We start from the raw sequence: 27,905 nt of genomic DNA on the forward strand, positions 1-27,905 counted from the left end.
GATATATTTTAAGTTTCAAAAATGTGACTTCTAGATGGTCCACAACCTTGATAAACCATATATTTACACTATTTGCATACGAGGGGTGGCCATTTTGTTCAGCATTATTGGTCTGAAATTCGAGCCGTCACTAGGGTGTAACTGTGAAATATTCAAACCTTTTTAATTGTCAACTCTAGAGGGACAAGCTAAAACGTGATTTTTTGTACAATCAAGGAAGTTACGATCTGATATGCGCAAATATCAAAAGGAAGCAAATTCTGTGGATTATTGACATGTATTTCAAATTTTAATCAAAATCGGATCAAAATTGTGGCCTTAAAGGGTCCACAACCTTGATGCACCATATTTGCATACAAGGAGTGTCCATGTTGTCCATATTTTCACGAAATTCGAACTCAACCATCATTAGGGTGTAATGGTGATATATTCAAACTTTTTTTTAAATTAGATAAAATTGTGACCTCGAGGCTAAAAACACGATTTTTTGTACAATCAAGGGCCATAATTCAGGAAGTTATAATCCGATATGCATGAATATCGAGAGGAGCCAAGATCTTTAGGTTATAAATATTTATTTCAAGTTTCATCAAAATTGTGTCCTCTAGAGGGTCCACAACCTTAATATACTATTTATTTACGCTATTTGAGAACGAGGGGTGTCCATTTTATCCAGCAATTTTGGCCAGATTTTCATGAAATTTCGAACTCGGCCATCATTAGGGTGTAACGATGATATGATTTTTAATAAGATAAAAATTGTTACCTCTAGAATGACCACAAGCTAAAAGCGTGATTTTACGTACAGTCAAGTGCCATAATTCAGAAAGTTAGGATCTGATATGCGCGAATTTTGAAAGGAACCAAGATGTTTGGATTGTAAACATGTATTTCAAGTTTCATGAAGGAAATGTGGGCGTATAAAAAATGTGTATCCTTTAGTGACCTAATTCTGATTACAGAAACATTGGGAATCTTCCCAGTCCAAACCCAAAAGCAGTTTCCAAGATAATTTTTAATATGATAAACATATAGATCAAAGCTATGGGTATTTAATTTATTGAGGCGACAAGAAGGGGCGGTTCGGGGGATAAGAGTAGGCTGTATTGCTGCCGTCTTGGCAAGATTTCCCTCATAGCACACTGCATGGCATATGCCTGTCTTCATTAGCCTAGTCAGTGCAGAAAAAGTATGTGTGCCCAGCTGTGTGCCAAATCCTGTATTCCAGTTTGGGACACCTTCAGTTTCAACAAAATCTGATTTGTAGAATCCACATCAATGATACAGAAAAGATACATAACAGTCAATAAAACCATTTTAATTACATAAAAATAAAAACATGATGCATATAATACAGTTTGTCAACAAGATTAATCTTAAAATAAGGCAGTAATTGCATTTTGAACACAGAGGCTAAATGGAGACATGGAAATATGATCATGATTAAAACACCAGTTTATCAGATATAAAAATATAAATGATGAAAAGATAGCACTTAGAACAGTAGACCATTGTAAACAATCTAGAGAACAATATTGGACAATCTGTTACATAACAAATGTGTACAATGTATTTATACACAAAATAGTTTAAGAACTATCGGAACAGTTAATTTTAATAGAAAAACTAAAAATGTGCAAACAGATATCCTTGAAGTACTGTAACTTAAGAAAGCTTTTGGATAAAACACAACTTAGAAGTACAACTATGCAATAATTAAAGAAACAAACCTTGATAGAATTACACTTGTTTATCGTTGTTTTAATATAACCTAACAATTTAACATACATCTAGAAGTTCCATTATAAGATATTCTACAAGAAATCATGATTTATATTTACATATATAATAGTATATTTTGTTCTATTTACAATATTGAAAAAACACAATCTCAATCCAGTCCTTCCTCGTAGCACTGGGCATTTAGACAAATGTTAATTTGGATCGAGCCTGATTGACTTGCCATACATTTAATTCTTCATATTCTTCAATACATTCATCTACAGCATCTGGTTTATAGCCTTTAGATGTACACTGTTCCATTATATCAGCTATCTTTACTGATTTAACTCCCTTATCTGGTGCCATCTCACGTATAACAGCAAATATCTGATCTGTAATATTCTGTGGTCTGAAAAAATACAAAACATCTTAACAGTTGAAATCAAGGAAATAATAAGACTGATCATTTTAACAATAGCTAGCCTGCTTTATTAAAATATCAATTTATTGTTGGCCCCTCAAAAGGTTCAACATTAGATCAGAAATAAAATCACAATGATTATGTTGGCCTCCCATGTTTCATAAACATTGACTGTAATATGTATTCATATACCGTAATTCTATTCTTTTTTCCTAAACTTTTGAGAATATTGAAAGAGGAGATCCAAAATACTGGTAGGAAAATATACCTGTATTCAAACTACCAGGAAAAATATACTTGGCAGAACATTTTAAATAATAGAAATACTGACACAGGTTCCAAAAGTAGATAAGTGCTCCAGCATGAGATGGGTTAATAGGCAATGTGTGACAACAGCATGTGCCAATATTAAAATGGCCAAATAGTGGGATATGTAAATAGTGTATAATAATTAACTTATTTATATTTTGTGGGCCTATTATGTAATTTCCTGGTCATTAGAAATATACATTCAGATGGTTGCACAGATGACCTAATTATGTTCAGAGGAACTCTCTTTAATAAGTGACAAATATACATCTAAAACATATTACTAGATTGAAATCTAGAGATTTTTACGCTATATATCTAACCATAAAATACAACTTTACTAGGTTCAATGCCAAATTTTGATGAATGATTCCAGCACTGTAAGAAATGTCCTACCTTTTTGTTAAGTCAGTTTGTGAATTAAGTGTGTCTCGTGACATCTCCATTAATCTCATAGATTCATTAACATCTTCCTTCTCTACAGCATCTGCTAATCTCAATCTAGCCTGTAACAATCAAATATAACTTTCTGATTTTCGGGCTAATGTTTAATAAAAATTCTTGTTATCTGCATGCATGTTCAGGACATGAGAGGATACCTCAAATAAACTAAGTTTATTCTACTTATTCAAGTTATTGTGTATTGAACAGTCAGTGGTCAGGATTAATGTATGTTACTGGAATAAACTATAACACATACTTATGGAAAAACAATTACTGATTTATTTGGGTGACGTTTCGAAGAGTATTCTCTCAACATTTTCAAGCATATATGGACGACATATAAATAATTTTCAATACATCAGAGGGGCCCAATCTTTTCTTGTACATTTTGTTGGCAATTGCTGTAAACCCAAATGTATACAGAGATTGTGAACATGGCAATTATTAAGTTCTATTTTCAATGGTAAGTAAAGTAATATTATGCTTGGCTTGCACTATTTCAGGTTCAGAGCATAGACTATACATGCAGATCTGTTGATGAACAGTGAACTATCAGGCCATTCAGGAGTATAGTAGTATGGACTGCATCATTAAACCATTTATTATAGAGTAACATGGCAGTGTAATACTTACAAGAGCTGTAGAAAGACGTAATACAGCCAACAAGTTTCTAGCACTAGTGAAAGTCATATCTTTATTATTTCTAGCTTCTTTTCTCATCTCAACATAAGCACTAGTTATATATTCAGCTAACCCTTCAGGTACTGTGGGTTGTTTCTTCTTACATAGAGCAATATATCGTCTAAAATATACAGATATATATATATATCAACTATCAATATGTTACAAGCTACCGAAATATAAATTGTTTCATTAGCATTTAGTAATTGAACTGGAGTATACACGTCACAATTCTATGGAATACATTTACTGCTTATTACTGAGTGATGTTTCGACTAGGCTTACCTAGTCTTTATCAAGCGTCGCTCGGTAATAAGCAATAATTGTATTCAATAAGATTGTGACCTGTATACTACAGAAACATCTTGTTTTTATCTCCAAGCCAGTTGAAAAAAAGTTAAAATTCTAAATTATTTCTTCACAAAGTGCAATTTCCTAAAAGACCTAAATATTTTGAGATAATCAAAAATTTAAATCTGTAAGTGTCCAAAAGACAAGCGGATACAGGTGATTACAATATACAACTATAAAATTAGTACTTTTATCAGAAGGCAAACTGGGTGTTTGTTGTTAAATATTTAGTGGTTAAAAGAACATACCTCATAAGTTTCATATCAAGTGGTGTAAACTGACATGGTGGATGTACATTGTGTTGATGTACATAGGTAATATGCTGAGCCAATCTGAAATTAACAAATTTAAACTCAATATGCTGAGATCATGATTGACAAATGTGATTACTATTTAATTAATGAAAAAAAAAAATATATTATCCTAATTCTTTAAGTATAAGAGAACTGTCTATTAAAAACTAATTATCACACAACAAAACTCACCTTAAATCATTTTCTCTATCTGCTTTATCTTGGATTAACCAGAGAAGATCAAACCTAGATAACAAAGCAGCAGGTAACTGGATGTTCTGTTCTACAGTTTTTTTTGGATTATATCTACCATAAGCTGGATTAGCTGCAGCTAAGATCGATACTCTAGCATTTAAACTTGTCATAATACCAGCCTGTTTAAAAAATTAAACTCCAGATTACATATAAATGAAACACATGATAAATAATATACAATATTACTAATTCTACATTTATAATAAAATCTTATAAAATCACAATGTTTTGAATAATCTGGATATTGATGTAAACTCGTGATAAGATCTTTAAAATTAAAGTTATATGGATCTGAAGATCTGAATTAATGTTGGTTTTTGTTCAATTATTTTCTATATAAAGTATTTACCTTAGCAATAGAAATAGTCTGTTGTTCCATTACTTCATGTATAGCTGTTCTATCACCGTCCATCATTTTATCAAACTCATCAATACAACAAACACCTTGATCAGCTAATACTAATGCACCTCCCTCTAATGTCATCTCTCCTGTTAGAGGATCTTTCATTACAGCTGCTGTTAATCCTACTCCTGATGAACCTCGACCTGTTGTATACTGACCTACAATTGAAAAACATAACATTTATTTGTGTTTATATTTTTTTGCTTCCTTGTTAATTTTAACTTGATGATCAACTTTTAGGTCAACAAAGAAATAGACTTGAACAATTTCAGTTTACTTTATAGAGACAAGGAATCAACTCTGGTTTCCAACTTATTACATCTAATTTTACTAATCTAGTTACATTTAAAATCTTATCATGGTTGTTGACAAATAAAACACGAGTACTGTATACATGGCATTATGGAGGAATTGATCTGTTTTCTAGCTAGTTAGACTTTAAGGTCATCCAGAGGAAAATTCTATAGAGATAACATACAAACAAGAATTAAATGCCAATTTCATGTTTGTCATTCTTGTGTATACCGACTGGGTTAATATCACATCAAAAGATTATGCTTATTTTCTGTGAAAGAATACATGGTGTGACTTACTTCTAGGTGCTAATCTATCAATATAAGATAACAGTTGACTTTTAGCCACACCAGGATCTCCCATTAAACAGATATTAATATTCCCTGGAGAAAAATAAGAAAATACATGGATATTAATACTGTTCAGACCAACCAGTTAGATGAAAGATTTTATTTTGTCAAGTTATAAATACTTGGTGATCTATAGTTTTTTTTATTTATTAAATAAAATAACATAAACTAATGTATAGTACTTGATGAGTTTATCCCTGTAGTTTGATGACGTACCTCTTATTTTCATGCCTCTAGGTGATTTATCTACACCACCAACTAACAATAACAACAGAGCTTTCTTCACATCTTCATGTCCATAGATTTCAGGTGCTATACTACTAGCTAATTTATCATAGAAATCGTCCTCTTCAAAATAATCATTCAAATATACATCACTAATAACATCAAGAAAAGGTTATATTTACAAGTAACCATTTACATGTGAATAAATGTCTAAATAATTACATATGAAACATTTAAAGCCAAAATAAAAACCTGCAATAGGTAGATTCAGCCCTTACATAATGCATCTTTAAGAGTTATTATTTATTGTACCTGCTAACTGTTTGAGTTCTTCTTCTGTTAATTCAGCAGCTTCCAGTTCATCATCTTCAGTTTTGTTCATTTTAATCAATCTCTGTAAATATAAATTAGTTCAGATTTTTACAACTAATGTCTAATTTCAACAAAATGTTTTTAACATAAAATTCTCTGCCTAAATTAACCATGTTAAATAGTGAATAAGAATTGAATTTTACCACCAATGCCAAAAATATAAGACAGTCAGTTTATTACTTACATGTGAGTCTAGATAAGTATCAGATAAAAGTCCTTGTGCCATTCCTTGGAAGCCTGTTTTTAACATTGGCATAAAAATCTTTACTAAGTTAAGAAAAGCAAAAATATATAGCCTATAAATAGATAGTATTTAAATTAATATGTATAGTAAATAATGTTGTACAATAACAGACAGTTACCATGCAAGATATGACCATATTTTGCAAGAGATGGACAGAGAACAAGCTAAAAACATGATTTTTCGTAGAATCAAGGGCCATAATCCACAAAGTTACTGTCTGATATGCACGAATATCGAAAAGAACAGATCTTTGGGAAAGTAATATATCTTTTAAGTGTCAACAATAAAGTGGGGGACCCCTCGGGACTACATCTTATTGTTAATGCCATCCGGTGCAAATGTTCTTAAAGTGTGAATCCATTTGAATTCATTGGCTTTCCTTACGGCATCGTTTTTGCCGTTATCTAGGTCAGTCTTAAAAAGCTCTATAATTTTAATCATAACATTTCTACTCGTATGTCTATCTAAGTTGAAGTGTAGTGCGGCCGGCTTTGGCCTGTTGTGTCTAATATCTGCATAGTGTTCCTTTATTCGTTTTGAAAAGACACGTTTGCTTTCTCCTACGTACCTATTGTTTTTTGGAGGAGCATGTTAATAGGTAGACTATATTTCTACTTAAACAATTGTAGCCCGTGCGGCAGGAATATTTCTTGCCAGTTTTACCACTAATAAAGTAGATATTTTGGTCTAATTTGTAGCAGATATCACAGTCTTTCTTGATACATTTTTCGAATAGATTTTGAAACGTGACTTCGCTGGTTTACGGGTCCCGTGGTGGATGGATGAATCTTGCTTTCATCAGCGTATCCTTCAAATTAGGATTACTCCTAAATGCCGTGATTAGTTTGATGTTTGAGATGAAACGGCACATAGATGCCATTTCTCTTTTATGAGCATGCTAACTTGAACAGCAGTAGATTATAATCTGTGATAAAAACGAGCAACTTTCGTTTTTTCAAAATGGTAGCCGTAGTCGGGCTTAACAGGTCTTTTCTGGCTACAGAATTTGCCCTGTTCTTATTTTCCGACACTACTTTGTGTGGGTAGCCTCTTTTATGATAAAAATTGAGAAGATTTTGGCTATGGCTTTCATAGTCTATTTCTAAGCGACATACTGTTGTATGTAGTAAAGCCGGAGTTAATTCTCAGCCTAAACTGTCTCGGTATCATTTGTTTATCCAGACATGCCTGGTGGTAGTCTACTTGAATAACCAGGCGGCTAATTTTGCTGCTCAAGTTTCGGAGTGTTTTGTACTCCGGTATAACTGCTAAGGGCAGAACAAGCGCTTTCTGATTGGCAGACTTTGCTCCGGTTTGATTTTCGGAGCTGAAGTCTACCCTGAGTCTTTTTGGTATGGAGTGAACTTCCCCTATTGTGATGTTAGACTCGGAATCCAGGATCTCGTTTAAAATTACTGATTTTAAAAAAATTCATAGCTTGGAATAGGTTGCTCCGCAGTTGGGTTGAAGTAAAAAATCTGTAAATAGGCGAACAGCCTTCCCAGATTTCTCTCAGCTACTAGTTTCGTTCTTATTCGAAATCTTCAGGCTTAAATGAGGATGTGCGGTGGCCCTCTATATATAGTGTCGGTGGGCACCGGAGCACATGTGATGTCACAGATGGACCGGAGTCGATCTTTGGCACCGGAGTCGATTATTCCGAAAAGTGTGCAAAGATATTCGGCTAAGAATTTGCCGTCATGATTATGCTTATTTGCATTGACTCAAGGCTCCTAACCCTTTTGATCTCTAAGTTTAAAGTTTCTTAAACTAACGAGGACTTTAAAATAACTCTATTAGGTTATGGGCGTGTATGCACTATTTTTTTTATTAGCTTATGCCGTAGGGGTACCACGGCTAAATTAATTGGGAACTCGTCCTTGTTTTTGAAATTCGGCCTTGATTTAGGCTAAGGATTATGCTACTATTTCGCGTTATACTTTGAAAAGGGGCTCTAGGAAATTATTTCTTGAATTCAACAAGGAGCTCACGAGGTTGTTTTAGCGTTTCTCGATTGAAACGTTGTAAAAATACCCAGTCTTCTTTACTGATGTTTGATTCTGCCAAATCATCGGAATTCGATGTGCGACAAACTGGCCAGGCCTCTAGTTCGAGACAAAGATCAACTCCTTCACAAAAAGCCCCCCAGTTACTCATGGTTGGAAAGGTACAGGACAAGGCGATCTGCCATATTTTACCTCCGTTGTTTTGGAGACATTGTCCATAAATTTTCACAGATGTGCTTCATTTTCGAAAGTAGAAATATTAGTGGACGTCCATATTGTGACGTCACGGGGTACCTCTAAGGCTAATTGATGGCAATGTGCCAGGTATTTTGAGCGGATAAAAATTGTGACCTGTAGAGGGTCCACAAACAAAATGTGAACGGACTAACAAGAGGCAATGACAATGTAAGTCCACATGAAATATGTTCAATTTATTTTGAAAGGATACACCAGTAACACTGACATGATCACCAGGTTGGACTAGACGGGTTGTTTCACCACGACAAAATAATGTCATACTTCTTGGTATATTTCCTACCGGAACTTGATCACTCTGAAAAGTATTAAAAATATCTGTTAAATATCAAATATTGTCCGCAACATAATGGGAGTAAAAAAAAAAAAGACAGCAATACGAAATACTTTTACAACTCACTGAAAATCCAAAGACATTGGATAATTTTCTGTCTTTTTATAATTGGTACCCAAATTAAAACAGTATTAAGCTACAGGGTAGCACCATTGTAACAAGGCTTATAGAGTAGTACTTTTATATTACTTACATGTTCCTGGATTTTGATTTCCTGGAATTTGACGAACTTTGAACCTCTAGTTTGTAGATATAAACGTCCACCAGATTTATTAGTTGTACAATCTTGACTTGGACACATTATCAACGGCATGAAAGATGGTGAGTTAATCTGTAAAATAAATAACATATAAATAAACTAACAATTTTATAAATTATGTCAATGCTCTTGAAATTTGTGTAACTTACTAATATTATAGCAAGTTTGCAAATTTAAAACGAATTTCATATTATAAGTAGTGCTATCCAAATAATATCCGAACTATTGAATTGAATTGAAATATACTTTTGACTTGGTTTCAATTGCATATCCTCTTTAGTAAGATACACCTAACAGTATTGAATTCAATGGGGTTTTTTGCTTAAGAGTTCATTTAACCCCTTCAATTAAAGCAGATGTTAATATATATTGTTATCAAAGTTATGTTTATCACGTTACTTTAATATCACTTTCTATATTTCCTGCACCATAAGCAAACTCAGTAATCAATATCCTTTGTACCAATGGAAACACAAAAAAGATCAAATGACAAATTTATAATTAGTAAAAGGCACAAATACTATGATAGGTCGATGTGTGTGCAAAGTGTCAAAGATATCTGGGTCGATTTATGAGATATGGTCTGGAAACAAAACTGGGAAAGCTGGTGCCCATTTTAATATCCGTCCTGTAACTTTGAACGCCACAAGATATTTATTAAAGACTTACCGGTTGGTATGTTTCATTGCCACATATATCACAAGTATAAGTAGCAACAACCATCATAGGTTTAACTTCTGTAGCTCTGGTAACAATACCCTTAACACAACATAATTCACCAATATTCTCAGCTTTTACATCTCGTATAGCTACATGTTTCTGATTAGATACAGCTTTAAAATACACTTCACTGCAAAACATAATAATCATCATCTACAGGGGTTTCATAATAGTCAATTATCTATCTTTCATATCCTCAAAATAAATGTCAAGAGAATTATCTCCGACTGGGTTTTAGGCTAATTCAGACAACAGCTAACAAAATATATATATGGTATTTTCATTTGTCACTGACAACAATCTTATCACAAGACCGTATGTGAAATATACAAAACATTAATATTTGAATTTCCCTCAAAGTTCATTAAAGTGCCACAATATATCTAAGATAAATTTATGACCTTTTTACCTTCTTTCATTCGGGGCCTTGCAGACAGATTTACCCAATTAGTCAAAGTTAAGCTTTATAGACTGACAATCAAGGACCTATCAGGAAACCCCTATGTAGTGCTTTGACATTTCTTTTTTTTTCAAACTATAATCCGTTACATGAAACCAGTAAAATTTTTAGAAAATGTCTCTTGGCAACAATTCTACAACTGGAAAGGGCATTATCACAAGTAGTTAAAATAATACTTCTGTCTTTACAGTAAGAAATGGTGGTATGATATAGAAAATATAAATCAAAACAATTAGTGGAAGATTGCTACGGTAGATACAAAATATATTCTCTGATATTTTACTTACTATCGTCTCATTAATTCTGAGGGATATTTATTTTTGGGATCTCTAGTTATTTCTGGTCCATCAGGGTGATTTCTTGTCTCCATCAACAATCTATGCTCAATATATACATCTAGTGAATCTTTATAAACAACCTAAAACACAGTTACAATACCGTAAATAATTCAGAGTAAATATACCTAACCTTTTTCCTCAATCCATTAGTATATTGTCCATAAAAGAAAAATGAAAATAAGTGTGCATGGCCTCCCAATAGATCAGTGAATAAGACACTAATTTGCTGATCAGATCTTAGGTTCACTCCTGATGTTGTTCGTAAGAGTTCCTCAGGATTTGCTGATAATGGTTTCCCCCTTGTGAGTGATGTGAAACAGGGGACTGCACAGTATTTAGTAGTTCAGATGGGATGAGAAACCAAGGTCCTTTGTACATATTGATTGATTGTTCAATAAGATTTGGATATTTACCTCCCTTTCTTTATAATCTGGTAAAATATCAGAAACAGAATCAGCAAAAAGGGTTACATATCGCCGAGCATTTTCTACAACTGCCTCTGCTAAATCTGGATCATGTTCAAATACATGGTCAAGATCAATAGTTAATGCAACTTGTTCTCTGTGGGCAATTTTTGTCTAAAATTAAAAAAACCAAGACACGGTTACTTATAACATTCAAATAAGTTAACAATTTAGAACACTACAGAATCACATGCTTGAAAAAATTAGTAATTGTTCTTCCATAAGTATGTGTTACAGTCTACTACAGCACAGGAGCCTGACCTATTCTTATGCATACACCCTAATCAACTAGAAAATATAATAAAAATAAGAACAGGAATGCAATGCCTGTTGAAGCCTCTATTTTCCTTAGATATGTTTCTTCCTCATTCTAGTCATTTGGATTTGCATAAATACTCCCCACAAAACAATATCATAGCACTTGTCAGGGTGACAAAGACTGCAGGTTAACAGACAAAATTAATGTAAAAGTTGGAAATAAGTGGCAATGACATCATTTTGTGTGGGATGCAAAACAAAACGACTAGATTGAAGAAAAATCATACCTGGGTGAATCAGCTGAGGTTAGATTGCCTGACATTACGAATTGAGCCAAAGAGAGAACAGGTAAAATCATGGCTTCAACGGGCATTGCATTCCTGTTTTTTTCTAGTTGGGGATGGTGTATACGGTTAGAAGGTCAGACTCATGTGACTACAGAATCATAAGTGATCTGGTACTGCACACCCTATTGCTACATGTATTTAACAATCCGGAATGAGAAACAAAACTGATAAGGAATGCTATGCTATTGTACAAACTGACAAATCATGACATTTTTAAGGGTCGAGAATGAGAATGGAAATATTTCTTTCTATGGTGATTGTACATTGCAAGAAAAATCCATGGAGATTGGCTTTTTATTATCTTACCAATTGTTGACCATACACAAAGTCTTTTCCTCCATCTTTGCTGTCTGTGTAAAATTCTCTCAAAAAAGTACTAATTTTGTCTGCAAAAGAAATACCGGTACAGATTACAAATTACAGTTCAAATAAATTTCTTTATAAAACTATACTTTGCCTAGCTACTTTGATAACAATTGGGTCTTTACTGTTCATGGTTTAAGCTGTTTGCTATGAATATACCAAATAATATGCCACTTTTTTATTGGAAATAACTACCCGGTAGCAGTACCCTAAATTATGGCTTTGGACTTTCACTTTGGTGTGATTGTATCTTTAAATTAATTCCTCCAGAAAAAAGAGCACAAAGCCTGCGAATCAACCTTGATCTACATGGACACAAAAGTCATCTAAGGGTAAAACTATCTGCATATAGCCAATAACGTGTTTGTAAGCTTGGTTTTGGTTTGTTTCTGTTGATTTGTTAATTTGTGCTTGTTTTGAGAACTGGTAACAAGATTTGTTAAGGGCCGGTGAGTGCTGTTGTGTTGGCCTACTTTGCTCGCAGATCTAAAATATAGTTTGGATTTGATTGAAATAAACATAAGGATTGTAGAATATGTAGAAAAATAAAAGATTACTTACTCTTTTCTTCGGTATAATCTCGGGGAGGCATCTTGTAAAATGTACTTATAAATTTAGAGTTGAAAAATTGGAATGAAAGCCTGTTGTGTACAATGAGGTTTTAAAACGGCGGGAAATTAAGTCACGTGACCAACAAGGGTCAGGAGGTCATACGGGTTTTCGGTTTTTAACTTTGATTGGTGAATGGCGTATTTACATTTTATTGACCAATCAGATACCCGATTAACTCAATTATTTAGAAAACACCTGCTTGTCATTTCCGCTTTAGCTTAAATGACAATAAAATCTTATATTACGTAACTTGTAATTTTGTGCATTATTCCAAATAATCCTACCATAATTTTACCTATATTTACCCTCATGTAACTTGATTAGATATTATTTATCAAACATCGAGCTATCAAATTGAAAACAAAAATCATCCAATATTTAACAGCGCATGTGTAAACGGAAGTGTCGTTAGACATCTGAAAACATGGTGGGTAGATTGTTATGATTTAGACACCTTACCGAATTAACAATTCATTATGAACACTGTATACACTAAAATACCTTTGTTTTATATTCTAGCACAAGTTAAAGAGTTCACAAAAGGACAAGGTCCGTCAGTTTATTGCATTTACTCAAACTGTAGAAAAAACAGCAATAAATTGTTTAGGGGTACACGACTGGAAATTAGACGTCGCAGTTGATAATTACTTCTCAAATCCAGAAAGATACAACAGCAGTGGCGAATCAAGGACAGCGGTAGATCGAAGGAGACTAGATGTACTATGGAATAAATATAAAGGTTTGCATGCTGATATCAGATTCTATTGTGCCTCAACATCCATTTCATACTTCATAAATTCACTTAATAACATGTTACATTGGACATTCAACATTGTCATATTGTTTAGCCTAAAAAAAGCCTAAAACAAACTGAAATGCACACATACGTAGATGTACAGCCTCTTATTATAAGATTATTATACATAATGTACAAGTTTCATGTAATAAGCCATTCATATAGGCTTATTTATATGTATATGTTACAATATGTACTATAATGTAGATTTTGATATATGTCGTAACTAACAGCTATAAACAAAAACGACAATTATTAACTTTTGTCAAAATAAACAGCCAAAACTTCAGTCAGAAGGGTCACATTTTGTCCAAAACAGGCTATAAAATATTAACATTTTGCAAAAACATTAATTTTTCTTTGATAGAAATAACAATTGACTCTTAAATCATTTTGAAAATGGTTTCAACTAATCACCATAATCCCATTTGGTTTATAGCCATTACTGTATGTCTATAACCCCAAAATTATTATGTATCGTACATATGCAAAAAACATAAACATAACTTGCTATATGTGGATTATTAAGATAATAATGCACATGAAAATTAAAGGATAATCCTCTGTTTTACAAGACAAGGATAATCCGCTGAACACTATGACTACATGTATGGTACCAATTATGAATGTGAGATATGCAATCTATCACTGTATCTCCTTATATTGCAGTCTGAGACCATCGCTTTGAGCATGTACATGTATTTGTAATCTTAAAGCATATTGTAATACATCCAAGTGTACTGCTACAAGTTGATATATACATGTATACACTACAATATATTGTAAAATCCATTTTCAGGAGAAATGATATATTTAGTTTGAATATATTTATGGAATTTTTATAATGAAATTAGAATATCCGAATTCACCAATAATTTACACAAACTTGTTGAGTTCTTGATTTCATGGTTTTTAATGAATTATATGATAGAAAGTGTGTTTTGGTACAAATAAACTTGGAGAAAAACCATTGTTGGTAATTCTTTTCACAATCAAAATGGAAGGAGAGTGAAAATATTAAAATGCCAAATTTCATATTACAATATAAATTTATTGTGGGGCATCCTTGATTGCAATTTGTTGGTATATCGGTCCTATATTCATGTAAATTTTATGTAAGAATTAGGTTTTATGTGGTACATGTTGGCTTTGCTTAACAATTAATGTCAGGTAGAGAAAAACTGTATATTTTTTATACTTCTCTTGTTTCAGACCCACATGAAGAAGATAAAATGACGGTCGATGGTGTTATGAAATTTTTAGAAGATTTAAGTTTAAACCCAGAATCTAGAACTGTTCTTATATTAGCCTGGAGATTTAAAGCAGCCACACAATGTGAATTTACTAAAGATGAATTTATAAATGGAATGTTGGAATTAGGGTATGTAACATACCTGAAACAGGCCTATACATTATCAGAGGGTTTAATTTAGACCTCTGAAACGAATTTGACCACTTGTGATATTTGTTAAAGGTATTAGATCGGAAGACATTTTGCAGAGAGGGAGATTTGGGGGAGAGAAACTGTTAACTGTTTTTGACTTCACAATCCATTATTTTCAATTTGGGCAATTCTTAGTTAAAGATACATTATGTAAGATTTAGATAATGTAAAATGAATAATTTGAAAATTTCATTCAAATTACTCTATTGCGAGCGAAGTTATTAGCCTTTGAAGGTTTGACAAGATTTGTGCAATAATTTCAACCACCGTACTGGTTGTTCGAAGTGAAGTCTCGCTCCTCCATTTTTAGCTTAAATCAAAACATGGCTGAACTGTTCTAATCTATTTAATATCGGAGAAATCCGATGCCATCGAGAGTTGATTATGGCCTGGATAAGTTAATTAATGTCTAATAATTTAGAAAACATTTCAGGCCTAAAGAAAGACCTGCAATAGGAAGATTTAGCTCTTGCATAATGTATGTTTAATTAAAAGCAATTTAATTACAAAAATGAATTTGATTAATCTGAAATTTGGGTACTGGTTTTCATTTACAGCATCAAAATATACATAAAACAACCTCTGAAATTAAAGGCTGAACTAAACACTGTAAATGGCAACGTTCGTTCGTTCGTTCTTGGTGTTTAACGTCTGCTTCCACATAAGTGATATCGCAGACAAGACATAGGAGAGCCGAAGCTGATTCCTGTTTTTTAGAATATGATTTTGCAATCTTTCCATTTGGTCTTAGGCCATGGATTTGGTTTAGTGGGAAGTTCTTCCCTTTATTTAATATAAAACATATCGTTTGGTGGATGATCTCGTCTGCTTCTGGATTGGTAGATGTCATCGTTTGGGGTTAGTGTTTAGGTGCCAGACCCGTCTTATCGTGGCCTCCCCTTACTCCACTATCCCACTCTCTGGGTTTGGTATCAGTTTTTTTTGCAGAATAGTGTTTAGGTGCCAAGTTCGTCTGACCGTAACTCCCCCATACTCCACTATCCTGCTAGTTTGGTAGATGTCATCTTTGTGGGGTTTGTGTTTAGGTGCCAGGCCCGTCTTATCGTGACCTCCCCTTACTCCACTATCCCACTCTGTAGGTTTGGTGTCTGTTTTTGGTGGAATAGTGTTTAGATGCCGAGTCCGTCTGATCGTAACCTCCCTTACTCCACTATCCTGCCAGTTTGGTATAAATCCCCTATGTAGTTTAGTGTTTAGATGCCGGGCCCGTCTAACCGTGACCCCCTCTTACTTCACTATTCTACTTAGTCCAACTGTGTCCATTAGGGCGTGGATTTGTTTGAAGATTTGCAGTTTCAGATCTGGTCTCGAGAAGAGTAGGTTCTTAGTGTTGAATGGTATGTTGTTGGTCTCCATTGTTCTCACTAGTTCCCTTCTCTCCTCCTCGTATACCTCGCAGTCTACCAGGACATGGTTGGCGGTACATTCTTCTCCGCACTCACAGATGATGACTTGGTGTTTGTAGTCTCGCAGCCGCTCTTTCACCCTTAGCTTCAATATAAGTCTACAAATATCTCTTCTAGGGTGATTGAGTGTTGTCTTTGTGTAGCTCTTGTCATCCAGCCGGAATCTGTATGTGTCAAGTTCAACGAGATTTAATTCCCAGATTGAATTGACATGTCTTTTGACCATACTGTAGATTTCCGTGGTGCTGTAGTCTATGGTGCGGAGTGGTGCTGTGTCCTTGAGACCTTCATTGGCGAGTCGATCTGCCTCCTCGTTTCCTCTAATGTTGACATGTGATGGAATCCACACGAGTTCTACTTTGCTTCCCTTCTCTAAAACCCTCTGGTACAGCTGCCTGATTTCCAAAATGACTTCTGGTCTTGAGTCCGAGTTGTCATTTTGGATTGAAATCAGACTGCTCAGAGAGTCGCTTGGAATGACGAACTTAATAGTCTTTTGATGGGAAATCCATGATATAGCGTCACGAATGGCCACAAGCTCTGCAGTGTACACCGAACAGTTATTGGGCAGTTTCCTGCTTATTCCCTGTTCCCCGTTTGGCAGGTATATTCCAAACATAGCTGGTGCCCCTTTCAGGATTGCGTGAGCCATCCGTGTACACATGGTCCCAGTCATCAGACGGCCAGTTGTCTTCCAGGTGTTCTAGAGAGAAAGCACGTGCAGCAGTGGGGTTGTTTTTCTTGTCGGTTTTCTGTAGTAGATCTAGATTAACCGGCGGTTTAGGGAGCGTCCAAGGGGCGATCACTGGGGGGTCGTGTTCATTTATCACGAGCTCCCCCAGTCGCAGTTCCTTGATTGTTTCCCTGATACCCTGGCCGAAGCTTTTCTTTCTAGGATCTCTCACATATCTTGTATTTTGTAGACTGACAAAGGTTGGGGATCTTTCGCCCAGTTGCGAGATCTTAGCCCAGTACCTTGTCGCTAGTTCTTTTCTTCTTAGGGATAGGGGCAACTCCCCGACTTCCTGCAGTAGTGCCTCTCTCCCAGTCCCTTGCCCTACGCCAGTCGCAATACACAGAGATTTGTATTGGATGGTGTCAAGCTTCCTTAAGAGTAATGGCGCGCAGTTCATGAAGGCCAGAGAGCCGTAATCTAATACAGATCGTATTAGAGCATGATACACCATCATTAGTGTGACTCTGTTGGCCCCCCAAGTGCTGCCCGTTATTTTCCTCAGTAAGTTTAGGATTTTGGTGCATCTATCTACAGTCTATGTGCAGTTTCCAGGTCAGCCTTCTGCAACTGCAAACATTGCATTATATCCAAATAAATGTTATTTACCAAATACTCTTTGACCCTTTTATCCCCTTAAATCCTTGAACAATTGGATTGTGTAATGGATCATTGATATAATAATTAAAGCAATATACATATAGACAAAAGGAATACCAGTATGTTAATTTATGCCAATGCCTTCATTGTGAAAGTATACACACTTAAGACACTGCCCAGTTAGCAATATGGGTAGACTGCTGGCTAATTGCTAAAAGTATACACAAAAAGGTTTATGACTAACTCTTAGACAACATAAGGGGAGTCTTGATGGTTTGCATATTTGCATAAAATGAATGTAAATTAATTATTCTATGCAATATTTGCACATGGTTAAATCTTATATGTATCTGTTGCATACATGATTCATCTTGTTTTCCAGACTATAAACAATAACTATTCTGTAGGTATTTTATAGCTTTATTGTCCTATGATAAAAAGTTGATACCCAACTTATTTCAAGCAAAAGCCTAAAGTAAAAAATTTATTTCATAGAACTATTCTAACCTTGTAGATTGTTGGATGATCACACCAGGGTTATCCAATATATCCAACCTCAATGGGGTTTTCTCCAGGTCCTCAGGTTTCCTCCCACTGGCAAATACCTCCAATTGTAACTTTTGAATGGGAAATAGACTCCCCTACTTTCTGGTTTAACCATTTTCCCAGCATGACATTCAAGTTTAAATTCAGACATTTTGAAAAGACCAGAATTTACTGAGAAATAGTGATTGACAAAGGTACATTATTTTATTCACCTTTTACTATGTTTTGTATAGGTGTGATTCTGTTGAAAAATTAAGAGTGAAATGTTCAACGATGGAATTTGACATAAGAGACCCTGTGAGGTTTAAAGATTTTTACCAGTTCACTTTTAACTATGCCAAGAATCCAGGACAGAAAGGTCTAGGTAAGATAATTATTGTATAGATGTTAGTAATTCTATGAGAATGGTATGTACATCCTCATATTATTCATATAATTTCTAACTACCTGACTAAGATATGACTATTTGGTCTATAGTACATTGATAATGTTCCATGAGCCATTGACAGCAAGCATTCATGTAATTATCCTTTTATGTATTTGTAAATAGCATGAGTGGTGACAAGTACATAAAACAAATATATTATTTATTATAATTATTATATAATTTTAACAGTCCTAATATTGAACCATCTTGACACTTTTGTTAATTATTTAAACTATTTATGTGTATTGAAAGACTTAACAGATATATGTGAGTGTATTAAAACCAGATCTTTAGGATAGCATATCAGTAGTTACAATACCAGATGTAATTAATGATGGACTAATTACTATGTTATTTGGCCATTTTATGGCATTAAAATGTTAACTTCAGGTGGAAAACTTCTCTATACAGAACTCCCAATTTAATGCTTTTGTTTTATTTATTTAGATTTGGAGATGGCCTTAGCATACTGGAATATAGTTTTGGCAGGGAGGTTTAAATTTTTGGATTTATGGGTATCATTTTTACAAGTAAGATTTCTGATATTTTCACTATTTTCAAGTAGTATTGTTGACTGGATTCTTGCGTTTCATAAACAAAGTCACTGGTTATCAGTCACAAGAACTGATAAGATACAAAATTATACACTAGGAATATATTGTGCCAGTAATTGTCACATGCAGCAATCCAGTTCTTTGTTTATCTCAAGTGGACCCTGTAAACTAAAAACGATCTGCGTCTCAGGATAGTGGTGTGATGGCAAACAAACCTTCCAACAATGGCTCTGGTTGTAATGCCTGTTTGAATTAATGAAATGGTGTGTCAACCAGGGTTCTTCATCTATTTTGAAACGAATCGGCCAGTAGAAACTGGACTTTAAAATTTTAAGCTTCCATTCCCTTTAATATATGTAATTACCACAAATAGCCTATAACGTCAAACAGGTACACCATTTGGAAAATTGTCCATATTTAATTCATGCCAGTAATATTCCTGAATAAATTACTGTAATCGTTTTTATCGATGGATATAAGTTGATACGGCACCATGGTATTTCTTCATAACACAATTTGTAGGGTTTTTCTCTAGGTAACTTGCAAATGTTTTTATTCATTGGTCCATGATAGACACATGTCACAGTGATCAAGTGACAACCATAATTGAAATGGCTTTAAAATTAAATTCTATACGACTATGCCATACAGCTTTCAATAATAATAAGGACAATATTTTAAAAATCAAGCCTCTGTTAGCATGTGTATAAAATAAAAAATCATAACAGTAAACGCTATTTAAAGCTAAAACTAGCATTGCTGGTTTACTGACCTAATTCTAACCAATGTCACATGTCATATTCCGCATTGGAGATTCATAATTATATATTATTAATGACGGTTTCCCAGTGTATTCGGTGTTCTATCCAAGGATTATATTCAACTAAGATTTAAATTTAACTAACAACTGGTCAGTGAAACCATTAAATTATGATCCAATTATTATTTTAATATCTACCGGTACACCTGAAATTCATACTGACCGTGGTAGGCTCGGGATAGATGCACAATCCATTTCAAGATCGTATTGTCTTCCTTCGATTGCCAAGTGACCTATTTCCTCAAGGCAACTTACTGGACCTGTTTGGAATAATCAGCAGGCGTGTTGTTTTTTTTTTACCGGATTATCAAAATAACCGGTACTTAATTAATCAGATTATGAACCACATGGCCGATTCTTACTAAGGTATGATTGTTATTGTAGCCGACAAGCAAGTTGATTGACTTCTTAATTAACAAGTAATAATTAACCCGTTGTAATTTAGCCGAAAGCAGATTGATTTATGATACCATTGTGGCCGGTTCATTGTTTTACCAATCGGCTTGATTGAACTTCAAGCGGCTAAAGCCAACAAAAAACAGCCGATTAAGATTCCTGGTGTCAACCTTGTTACATTTTCCAGAGAATTGTAGGAATTGAATTGATCCAAGCTTTCTTAAAAGCCACATTTTATGTTGTACCATAAACTAGTCATTTGTAATCTGATGGGAGGGGGGAGATGGATGGCCGAATGGTTAGTGTGTGCGCGTTGTATCATAAGATCCGTCATTGAGTCAACTGCCATTGTTTCGATTCCTTGGTTGTACGTGACAAGAAGAGGGTCACCCGTTCAACCTTGTGGCGTTTTTTCCGGTTCCTCCGGTTCCTTCCCACTGCTAAAGAGCCCTACGCACAAGCAAATTATTCAAATAAAATTGAACCATGTTAGTCCCAAAATGACCTGGTTTGTGTCTAGTTGACGTTAAACCCAATTTCTCTCTCTTTAGCGTAATCTGATGTTGTTAAGTTCAGAATTGCAGGATTAAAGTGTATCTTTCAATACAATCATCTATTAATTTATAAAGATGGTGCATTTTTATTGCATCTCAGTATACAATTATGTCAGAAGTCAAAAGGAAAATGTTACAGCTTGGACATCTTTGATGACCATACGTTTTATTTGATTTAATTTTAGGAACATCATAAAAGATCTATACCTAAAGATACCTGGAACTTGTTATTAGATTTCTGTAATATGATAAATGATGATATGACAAATTATGATGAAGAAGGTAAGTGAGGTGGTGTTAATATGGCGACATTATTATTCATTTATGTATTTATTCATTAAGTGTTTTACAGAAGTTAGTTTTATACTGAGAAGGTCAAAGTAATAGTTTATAATAGTTTATAATGAAAAATAGGTGTTATGTTTGGCAAAATAAGTCTAAGGGGCTCCTGATCCCCTTCTCTGTACCTAGAGCTGGGTGATATCCCTGGAAACAGATATCGCAGTATTTTTTGAAAATGTTGCGATATAATCACTATATTCCCCCCACCCCCCACCCAATGACACGTCCAACGCTGAATGATAATCAGTCTACCGGAATTCTCAATATAGTTAGCATTATTTATATTTCTGCTTTATTATAATTTATTTCAAACTGAAAATCAATGATTCCTTTGGAAAATCAAAGCATCTGTATAAAAAAGTTGTCAAGATGCATAGAAATTGAATAGGAGCAGGGATAATTCTAACGTGACATCATATTCCTGAAGCAATGGCCCGAGAAATCCCTCTCTAGCCATTGCTATATTTAGACTGAAAACTTGAGTTTTGGACAGTGTGTGTCCATTCTCTGCTGGGTACAGTAAAATGAAGGATATTTTCATAATGTCGCTTAACGGGGTGACCTCTTTTTAAAAAAAATTACAGTGTTTGTTAGTGCTGATTTCAAGAAAATCTTTACCCTGACCTTGAATGCATCAGGAGCAAACATGGATACTTGCATAGTTAAAGTTGGGCGTCGCTGAAACTTGCTATTGGAACCGAAAATTCTTTGACAATTACCCAATGTTTACATTGTAGCTATTTTGGATAGCCTTCTTTATCACACAATTAGTTTTTTTGCAATATTCTGTTATGCACTGGCTAAATGTATTTGTTAAGGCCAGCTCAATTTTTGTTAAAGTCGCTGAGATGTAAATAAAATTAGGGCACGTGATAGTTGGCGAGATTGGAGGTTAGGGTAAGCATTAGGGCTAGGTCTAGCGTTATGTTAGGGTTAGGGTTGGGATAAGCACTAGCCCTGTTTACATCTCGTGATTTTTGACCAAACTTGAATTTAGCCTTATCAAATAGATCTAACCGTTAATGCACTACTTAATTGAGCCTAATACATTTCACGCGTTATGACGTAATGTAGCCGCGATTATCACCAGGCACTTTGGTAACATATTTAGAACTGGTTAATCACGATTGATTTTGTTACATAGTAAAATGTTATTACAATCACGGTTTTTGTCTATCTACAGCAGATATAAATCACTTCTTTAAATTCTGTGGTATACCAGTATACAAAAGAATGTATTTTGCAAAAGATGTACCACCAGTATTTTACTACCTATCTGAAACTCATATAGAGTTAGATGGCAAGCATATTAGTGAAAACAGTATTCTTATTATGGAATGGGATGGGGTTTAACCTTGCATCAACACATGCTTTGGTTATTTTGAGACCATCATGGTTATGTGTGCAGTGCAAGGGAGAGAATTTTTCCCAGATTGTTACATTAACACTTCCTCTTCTTTCAATACCAATGTATCTGCCATACTTGATTATGTCATGATTCTACTCAAGACATGTACTGATGGGCTATTACAGAAATCGATATGTGTTGAAACACTTATGCTAATTAATTGTATATATAATTTATTTTCTAGGAGCCTGGCCTGTGTTAATAGATGACTTTGTAGAATATGCTAAACCTTTAATTCTAACTGGAGGATCTCGTAGTACAACCGTTTAAAAATATTATAAACATATACAGATAGTTTTTATTCTTAACAACAGCTATGTTTACCCTAGCAACGTCTGGATAAAACAGCTTTTGAACTATTAAGCTAAAAGACAATGTAGATATTTTGTATTTATAAACATTGAGTGATATAATTAATGAAGAGGAATGTTGATGTTGTGAAAAGATCAAATAATTTTTTTACTTTTCATCTGATAAAATCAAGATGTGGAATGTTACTACAGAAAGAGGTGTCATGTTCAAGAACAACAAGTGATTAATCCTATGAGTATTTAAGTAGTTGTTAAATAATCCATTCAGTTGTTCACTTAGTTATGTTTTGCACAATGACATTCTGTTAACCCTTTAGGAAAACATTTTACACATTAACCAATGTCATTATATCTTGTTTGATTGTTGACCGTTCTTAGGAAAGTTTAAAATGACACAATCTCTCTAATTTGATGGAGATGCTATGGTTAAACCTGATATGTTAATGGTGAAGTCCTAGTTTTAAATGGCTCTCTGAACTAAGACTGTTTAAGGATGTTAATCAATGCCAAATGTGAAGAAATAGCTTGTTAACCCCTTAAGAAACAAGAAATTTTCTTAGTACAAGTCTGAGTAATAGTTTATGCAGTCACAAGGTATGGTAAATGCCAGTAAAAGAATGTCATCTCCAACTCCACCTGACTACTGGAAGTTTGTATTTCTATTTACAATTTCTGAAATTTTTCTTTTTGTTTTCTCAAAAAAATTCAAGTGATTAATCTCCACCCTGAATAATCAAAATATCAGATTAGCCAAACTGCCTTAAATGAAAGCAGTCATGCTCCTATTAAATTAGAAGATGAAAATCTGAAATATTGTGAAATGAATCAACTGTAATGACATTGGTATTGTGAACAATATTGAATACATGATTAGAATTAATGACAGATAGCTTATCCTACATTTCTTAATTATATACTATGTTTACAGAATTTTATTTAGTTTGATGTTTCATCAATTTCATATCCTCTTGTATATTTCTATACAACAGATTGTTTTTATTGATAAATTTAATACTACTTTGAATAGTAATAGAACCTTCCACTTGAAAATTATGCCATCAAACATTTTTAATTAATTAATTGTTTTGCTTAACTAGCTTTCTTCAATCAGTAGGACTTCATCGAAAGCTTAGGGGAACTAAAAAACCATGTGCCCCATGGTTCCAGTGAAGAATTCTAAGTTTGTACACTACCTGTTATCACTCACCCATTTTTCCTTCAGTTATTTTTTTGCTTTTAAGACATAAAATCTATCATTTTTTCAGAAAAGACTACCGCTTGGATTGTTTATTTCATTTCATTTTTAAAAGTAAATCCTAATTTAAGTGTAATTTTTGGGTGTTTAAAGTGACTAACATAGATGCTTAAAATAGAGTGTCCTGAGGATGACGAAAGTTTATAATTCAGGTAAACTTGTTGGTTGTGTCCCTTTCATTTGTGTTATCTTACTCTGATTAAAGCTGATGAATTATTAAAACTAATACATTTATGTTTCAATATTCTTCGATAGATATTAGTTTGTGTGAAGAGGAAATAGAAAAAAACAATTGTAACATTGTTTGCTATGGAAGAACTTTACTAATACTACACATATAAATATGTGTACAGAGAATTGGAGATTTATTATTTAAGAGCACTGCTAAAATTCTATTTTGTAAACATTCTGGCTGAGTCAGTTGCATTGTACCCATTTATCTTACATACAAGTTTATCAGTTTATTTAAAGGTTTTCTACAGATTTATTCTGAAACTGTAATACTTTATACTAAATTTGCTCAGTAATAACTCAAGTAATTGTTAAAAATAGACTAATATTTTTGTACTTCTAAATTCTTGAACAATTTATTACTGTTAAAGGGACTAAATGAGAAGGACAATAAGAGCTGTTGGTGCCATTTATATTTGTTTAATCCATACAGTCTCATATATTTGTCAAATGAATTATATTTAAAAAGTAAAACTGGGACTATGTTCTCTTATTTTATAAGTAGTTACCCGATATTAAATAATTATATGTACATTCAGTGCATATAGTAATATAGATTACCGGTGAGAATTTATTATTGAATCATGGTAAATAATACAGTACACAAATTACACCATTCTATCTTATAGCGTGGTTAACTAGATTTGATTTCATATTAAAGGTTATAACTTTGAACCTATGAATCTCAGTCCTTAGAAATATATAAAAATTCTACTCACTGTGTCTCACTAGTCTGGTTTGAGCGCCTTTTCTTTTATCATTTTCGATTCATGTTTGAAGTTCTTAGCTTTGCATTCAAATAGTTCCATGAAAACATTCTTTTTACAATAAGAACAATTTTTATTTTTCTGTCAGTGTTTTAAAAATGTAAAATAAAGTTACCTTTTCCAATTCAAAGCTTTGGTTGTGTGAGAAATCTTGTTTGTAAACAATTAAAAAACACTGACAAAGATTACAAGAATTGATGAAAGGATGTGATCGTAGTTTAGTATTTTATTCATGATATGCAAAATTTGTCAAGAGAAGTGAAGACAGCTTTTCATAGTCCTTAGTTGTAGGGTCAAAATAAAGAGATGGCTATGAGTATGGTGAATAAGGTGTTCTATTTAAAGTTAAAATGCATTATTAAATGTAATATAACAAAATTGTATGCTGTTATCAAATGAATATGCCTTCATTAAAGCTTTTGTTAGAATATTAGTAAGACTCAAGTCAAAGAGGAATAATGTAAGAAATTGCTTTAATATAAAGAGCACAACAAACTGCTGATCAAGAGGCTTCAATATTATTAATGCTAAATATGTAGATTAATCTTGATCACATTAATTCTAGATGATTTTAAGTTTAATTGAGTCAATGCTGGCCATAATGCCAATTAGAATCTGTCCAATGTTTTTTTTTGTTTTTTTTAACACTATATATCTTACTTAAGGTGACCCAGATGTTCACTGTACATGAAATATGACTAGTCGTAAGTGGTAGACAAGATTCTAAAGCATAGCTTTTATTTGAAATTTTTTCATGTCAAGAAGAGGCTTTGCCATATAAAATCTCTCATAAAGATGACTATAAAATGAAAATAAAGAAATGATGGAAAATAATTTATATAAAATAATAGGTATATGATATTTTCTGGTATATCTATATTATTGTACCATCTTGTGTTGAAACCTGTAGATAAGTTGTTCATCTGTCAATTACTGTTTAAACCCTATTTATCAGTACATTGCACTATTATGGATAACTTCACATTGTAAAAATAATCATTAAGAAATTTATAAATCTCAGCTACAGATTCATAATTTTTAGTTGGAGCCGCTGATTGTCATATTTGTATTTTTCAAACAATATCTAATGGTTCACAGCTTTATCCACGGTAAAATGTACTCAAATAATTATTTAACATGTTATAAAGTAAACAAAACCAAAATGTCAACCCTAGACAATCTTACGGTTTGGATTAAAAAGAAGTCCCATCAAAAGATTTTACCCAATATTTAAGAATTATTGTGTTCTTGGAGTATATTATATAGAAAGATATTTGTGCTAAAATGTTTTAAGCCATTGATTAGAAAACACTTCCAGCAGATCTCCATGCTGAAGTCTGTTCTTATCTTTACTGATTTAATTAAATTGATTGCATTGAATACAGTAAATCTGAGGGCCATGCTTTTGTCATAAGTTCAACAGAGCCTGCCAAATCTAACCTTAATGGGTTTTTTTTAAGTCTTTGTCTATAATTTTAAATTCAGCTCTGCACCAGTCTAATGTTTAAAACAGACTTTTTTTTTCCGGAGATGAAAGGAAAACAAAACTCTTATGTAGTTATAGTCTAGGTCAACAAGCTGTCTGTTTTGTGTTGTTACAAAAGGTATGATGACCTAGACTACTTAAGTTGTTTTTACTTCAAAGGTTGTTAACCTTTATCTCTACTTTATTTCCTATGATTTGACTGTTTTTTTTCACTTGTTTATTATGAAATAATGAATGAATCATTAAAATAATAATATTGTTAACAATGACTGTCGGTTTGTTTGTTTGTTCAATCATGAATTCATTATTTGTTAAAATCATATTTTGCATTAAAGAGATATTACTATTGCCTAGAAAATAAAAGTAAATAATTTTGAATAATAAAACAAAAAAAACTTAGAACGTCTAATTATTGAAAATCCAAACATTTATCTGCTCCCAGTAAGATATTTTTTCTACAATGGATTGTTCATGAAACTCCTTAAGATGACAATCAAATTTGAACATGCACAACTGTAAAGGCACTGTAACGTAACTGTATAAGCAAATCATGTCAAATTTTAAAGCGCTACTGTCTCTTTGATAGGGTTTCTGTGGTCACATGTCGGTGTGGAGTCAAAAGGTCGTATCTGGCATATTTTGCGAGATTCACTTTTTTGCTTCTTCAGAATGAGAATTTTTTTGCACATCTTTTCATCTGGTTGTCATATTTCTAAGCCAATAAAAAGAGGTTTTATAGATACTGTTTCAAAATGTTGTATATGGGGTGTTCCAAAAAAGAAAAATATATCAAGAGCGAAAATGTTGTATTTTCTTGAAAAAATCAACTTTGTGCCTATATAACCAAAGCATTACAATCAAACGAAATATAGCCAGTATTGTTTTATGGTTAAATAGGTATTATTGAAATTATTATTGAGCCTCTACTGTGTGAAACCTATGACATTGAAGCAGGTAAAGGTTAATTTTTACCCTGAGATATGTCTTTGCTGTATACAATTGCAAATAACTAGCTTTCACTCCTTATT

General features: G+C 33.3%; 2 protein-coding genes across 2 annotated transcripts; one reads left to right on the forward strand and one right to left on the reverse strand.

The window, feature by feature from the left end:
* Nucleotides 1-1,302: 1,302 nt before the first annotated feature.
* On the reverse strand, nt 1,303-13,038 carry LOC126819300 (DNA replication licensing factor mcm7). The gene is made up of 17 exons (XM_050547284.2): nt 12,730-13,038; nt 12,112-12,191; nt 11,150-11,314; nt 10,686-10,816; nt 9,888-10,068; nt 9,153-9,290; nt 8,819-8,923; nt 6,305-6,382; nt 6,061-6,142; nt 5,740-5,871; nt 5,473-5,556; nt 4,826-5,037; nt 4,414-4,595; nt 4,177-4,260; nt 3,530-3,698; nt 2,849-2,958; nt 1,303-2,131 (listed from the first exon to the last, which is right to left on the reverse strand). The coding sequence occupies exons 1-17, from the start codon at nt 12,758-12,760 to the stop codon at nt 1,924-1,926; spliced, it is 2,172 nt and encodes a 723-aa protein (XP_050403241.1). The 5' UTR covers nt 12,761-13,038; the 3' UTR covers nt 1,303-1,923.
* Nucleotides 13,039-13,098: 60 nt separating this feature from the next.
* Nucleotides 13,099-27,617, forward strand: LOC126819382 (DCN1-like protein 1). Its single transcript, XM_050547405.2, has 7 exons — nt 13,099-13,207; nt 13,300-13,519; nt 14,789-14,957; nt 18,560-18,690; nt 19,201-19,283; nt 21,263-21,359; nt 23,012-27,617. The coding sequence occupies exons 1-7, from the start codon at nt 13,205-13,207 to the stop codon at nt 23,095-23,097; spliced, it is 789 nt and encodes a 262-aa protein (XP_050403362.1). The 5' UTR covers nt 13,099-13,204; the 3' UTR covers nt 23,098-27,617.
* The last annotated feature ends 288 nt before the right edge of the window (nt 27,618-27,905 follow it).

Source organism: Patella vulgata, chromosome 1, assembly GCF_932274485.2.
Source record: "Patella vulgata chromosome 1, xgPatVulg1.2, whole genome shotgun sequence".
Classification (NCBI taxonomy): Eukaryota; Metazoa; Mollusca; class Gastropoda; family Patellidae; genus Patella; species Patella vulgata.

Excerpts from the sequence above, each read along its gene's own strand:
- LOC126819382 (XM_050547405.2), top strand. Across the intron at positions 18,691-19,200 it reads TCCAGGACAGAAAGGTCTAG|ATTTGGAGATGGCCTTAGCA; the intron begins GTAAGATAATTA and ends TTATTTATTTAG. Across the intron at positions 21,360-23,011 it reads GACAAATTATGATGAAGAAG|GAGCCTGGCCTGTGTTAATA; the intron begins GTAAGTGAGGTG and ends TTTATTTTCTAG.
- LOC126819300 (XM_050547284.2), bottom strand. The coding sequence starts at position 12,760 with ATGCCTCCCCGAGATTATACCGAAGAAAAGA. Across the intron at positions 9,291-9,887 it reads GCAATGAAACATACCAACCG|ATTAACTCACCATCTTTCAT; the intron begins GTAAGTCTTTAA and ends TTTATTTTACAG. Across the intron at positions 3,699-4,176 it reads CTTGATATGAAACTTATGAG|ACGATATATTGCTCTATGTA; the intron begins GTATGTTCTTTT and ends TGTATATTTTAG.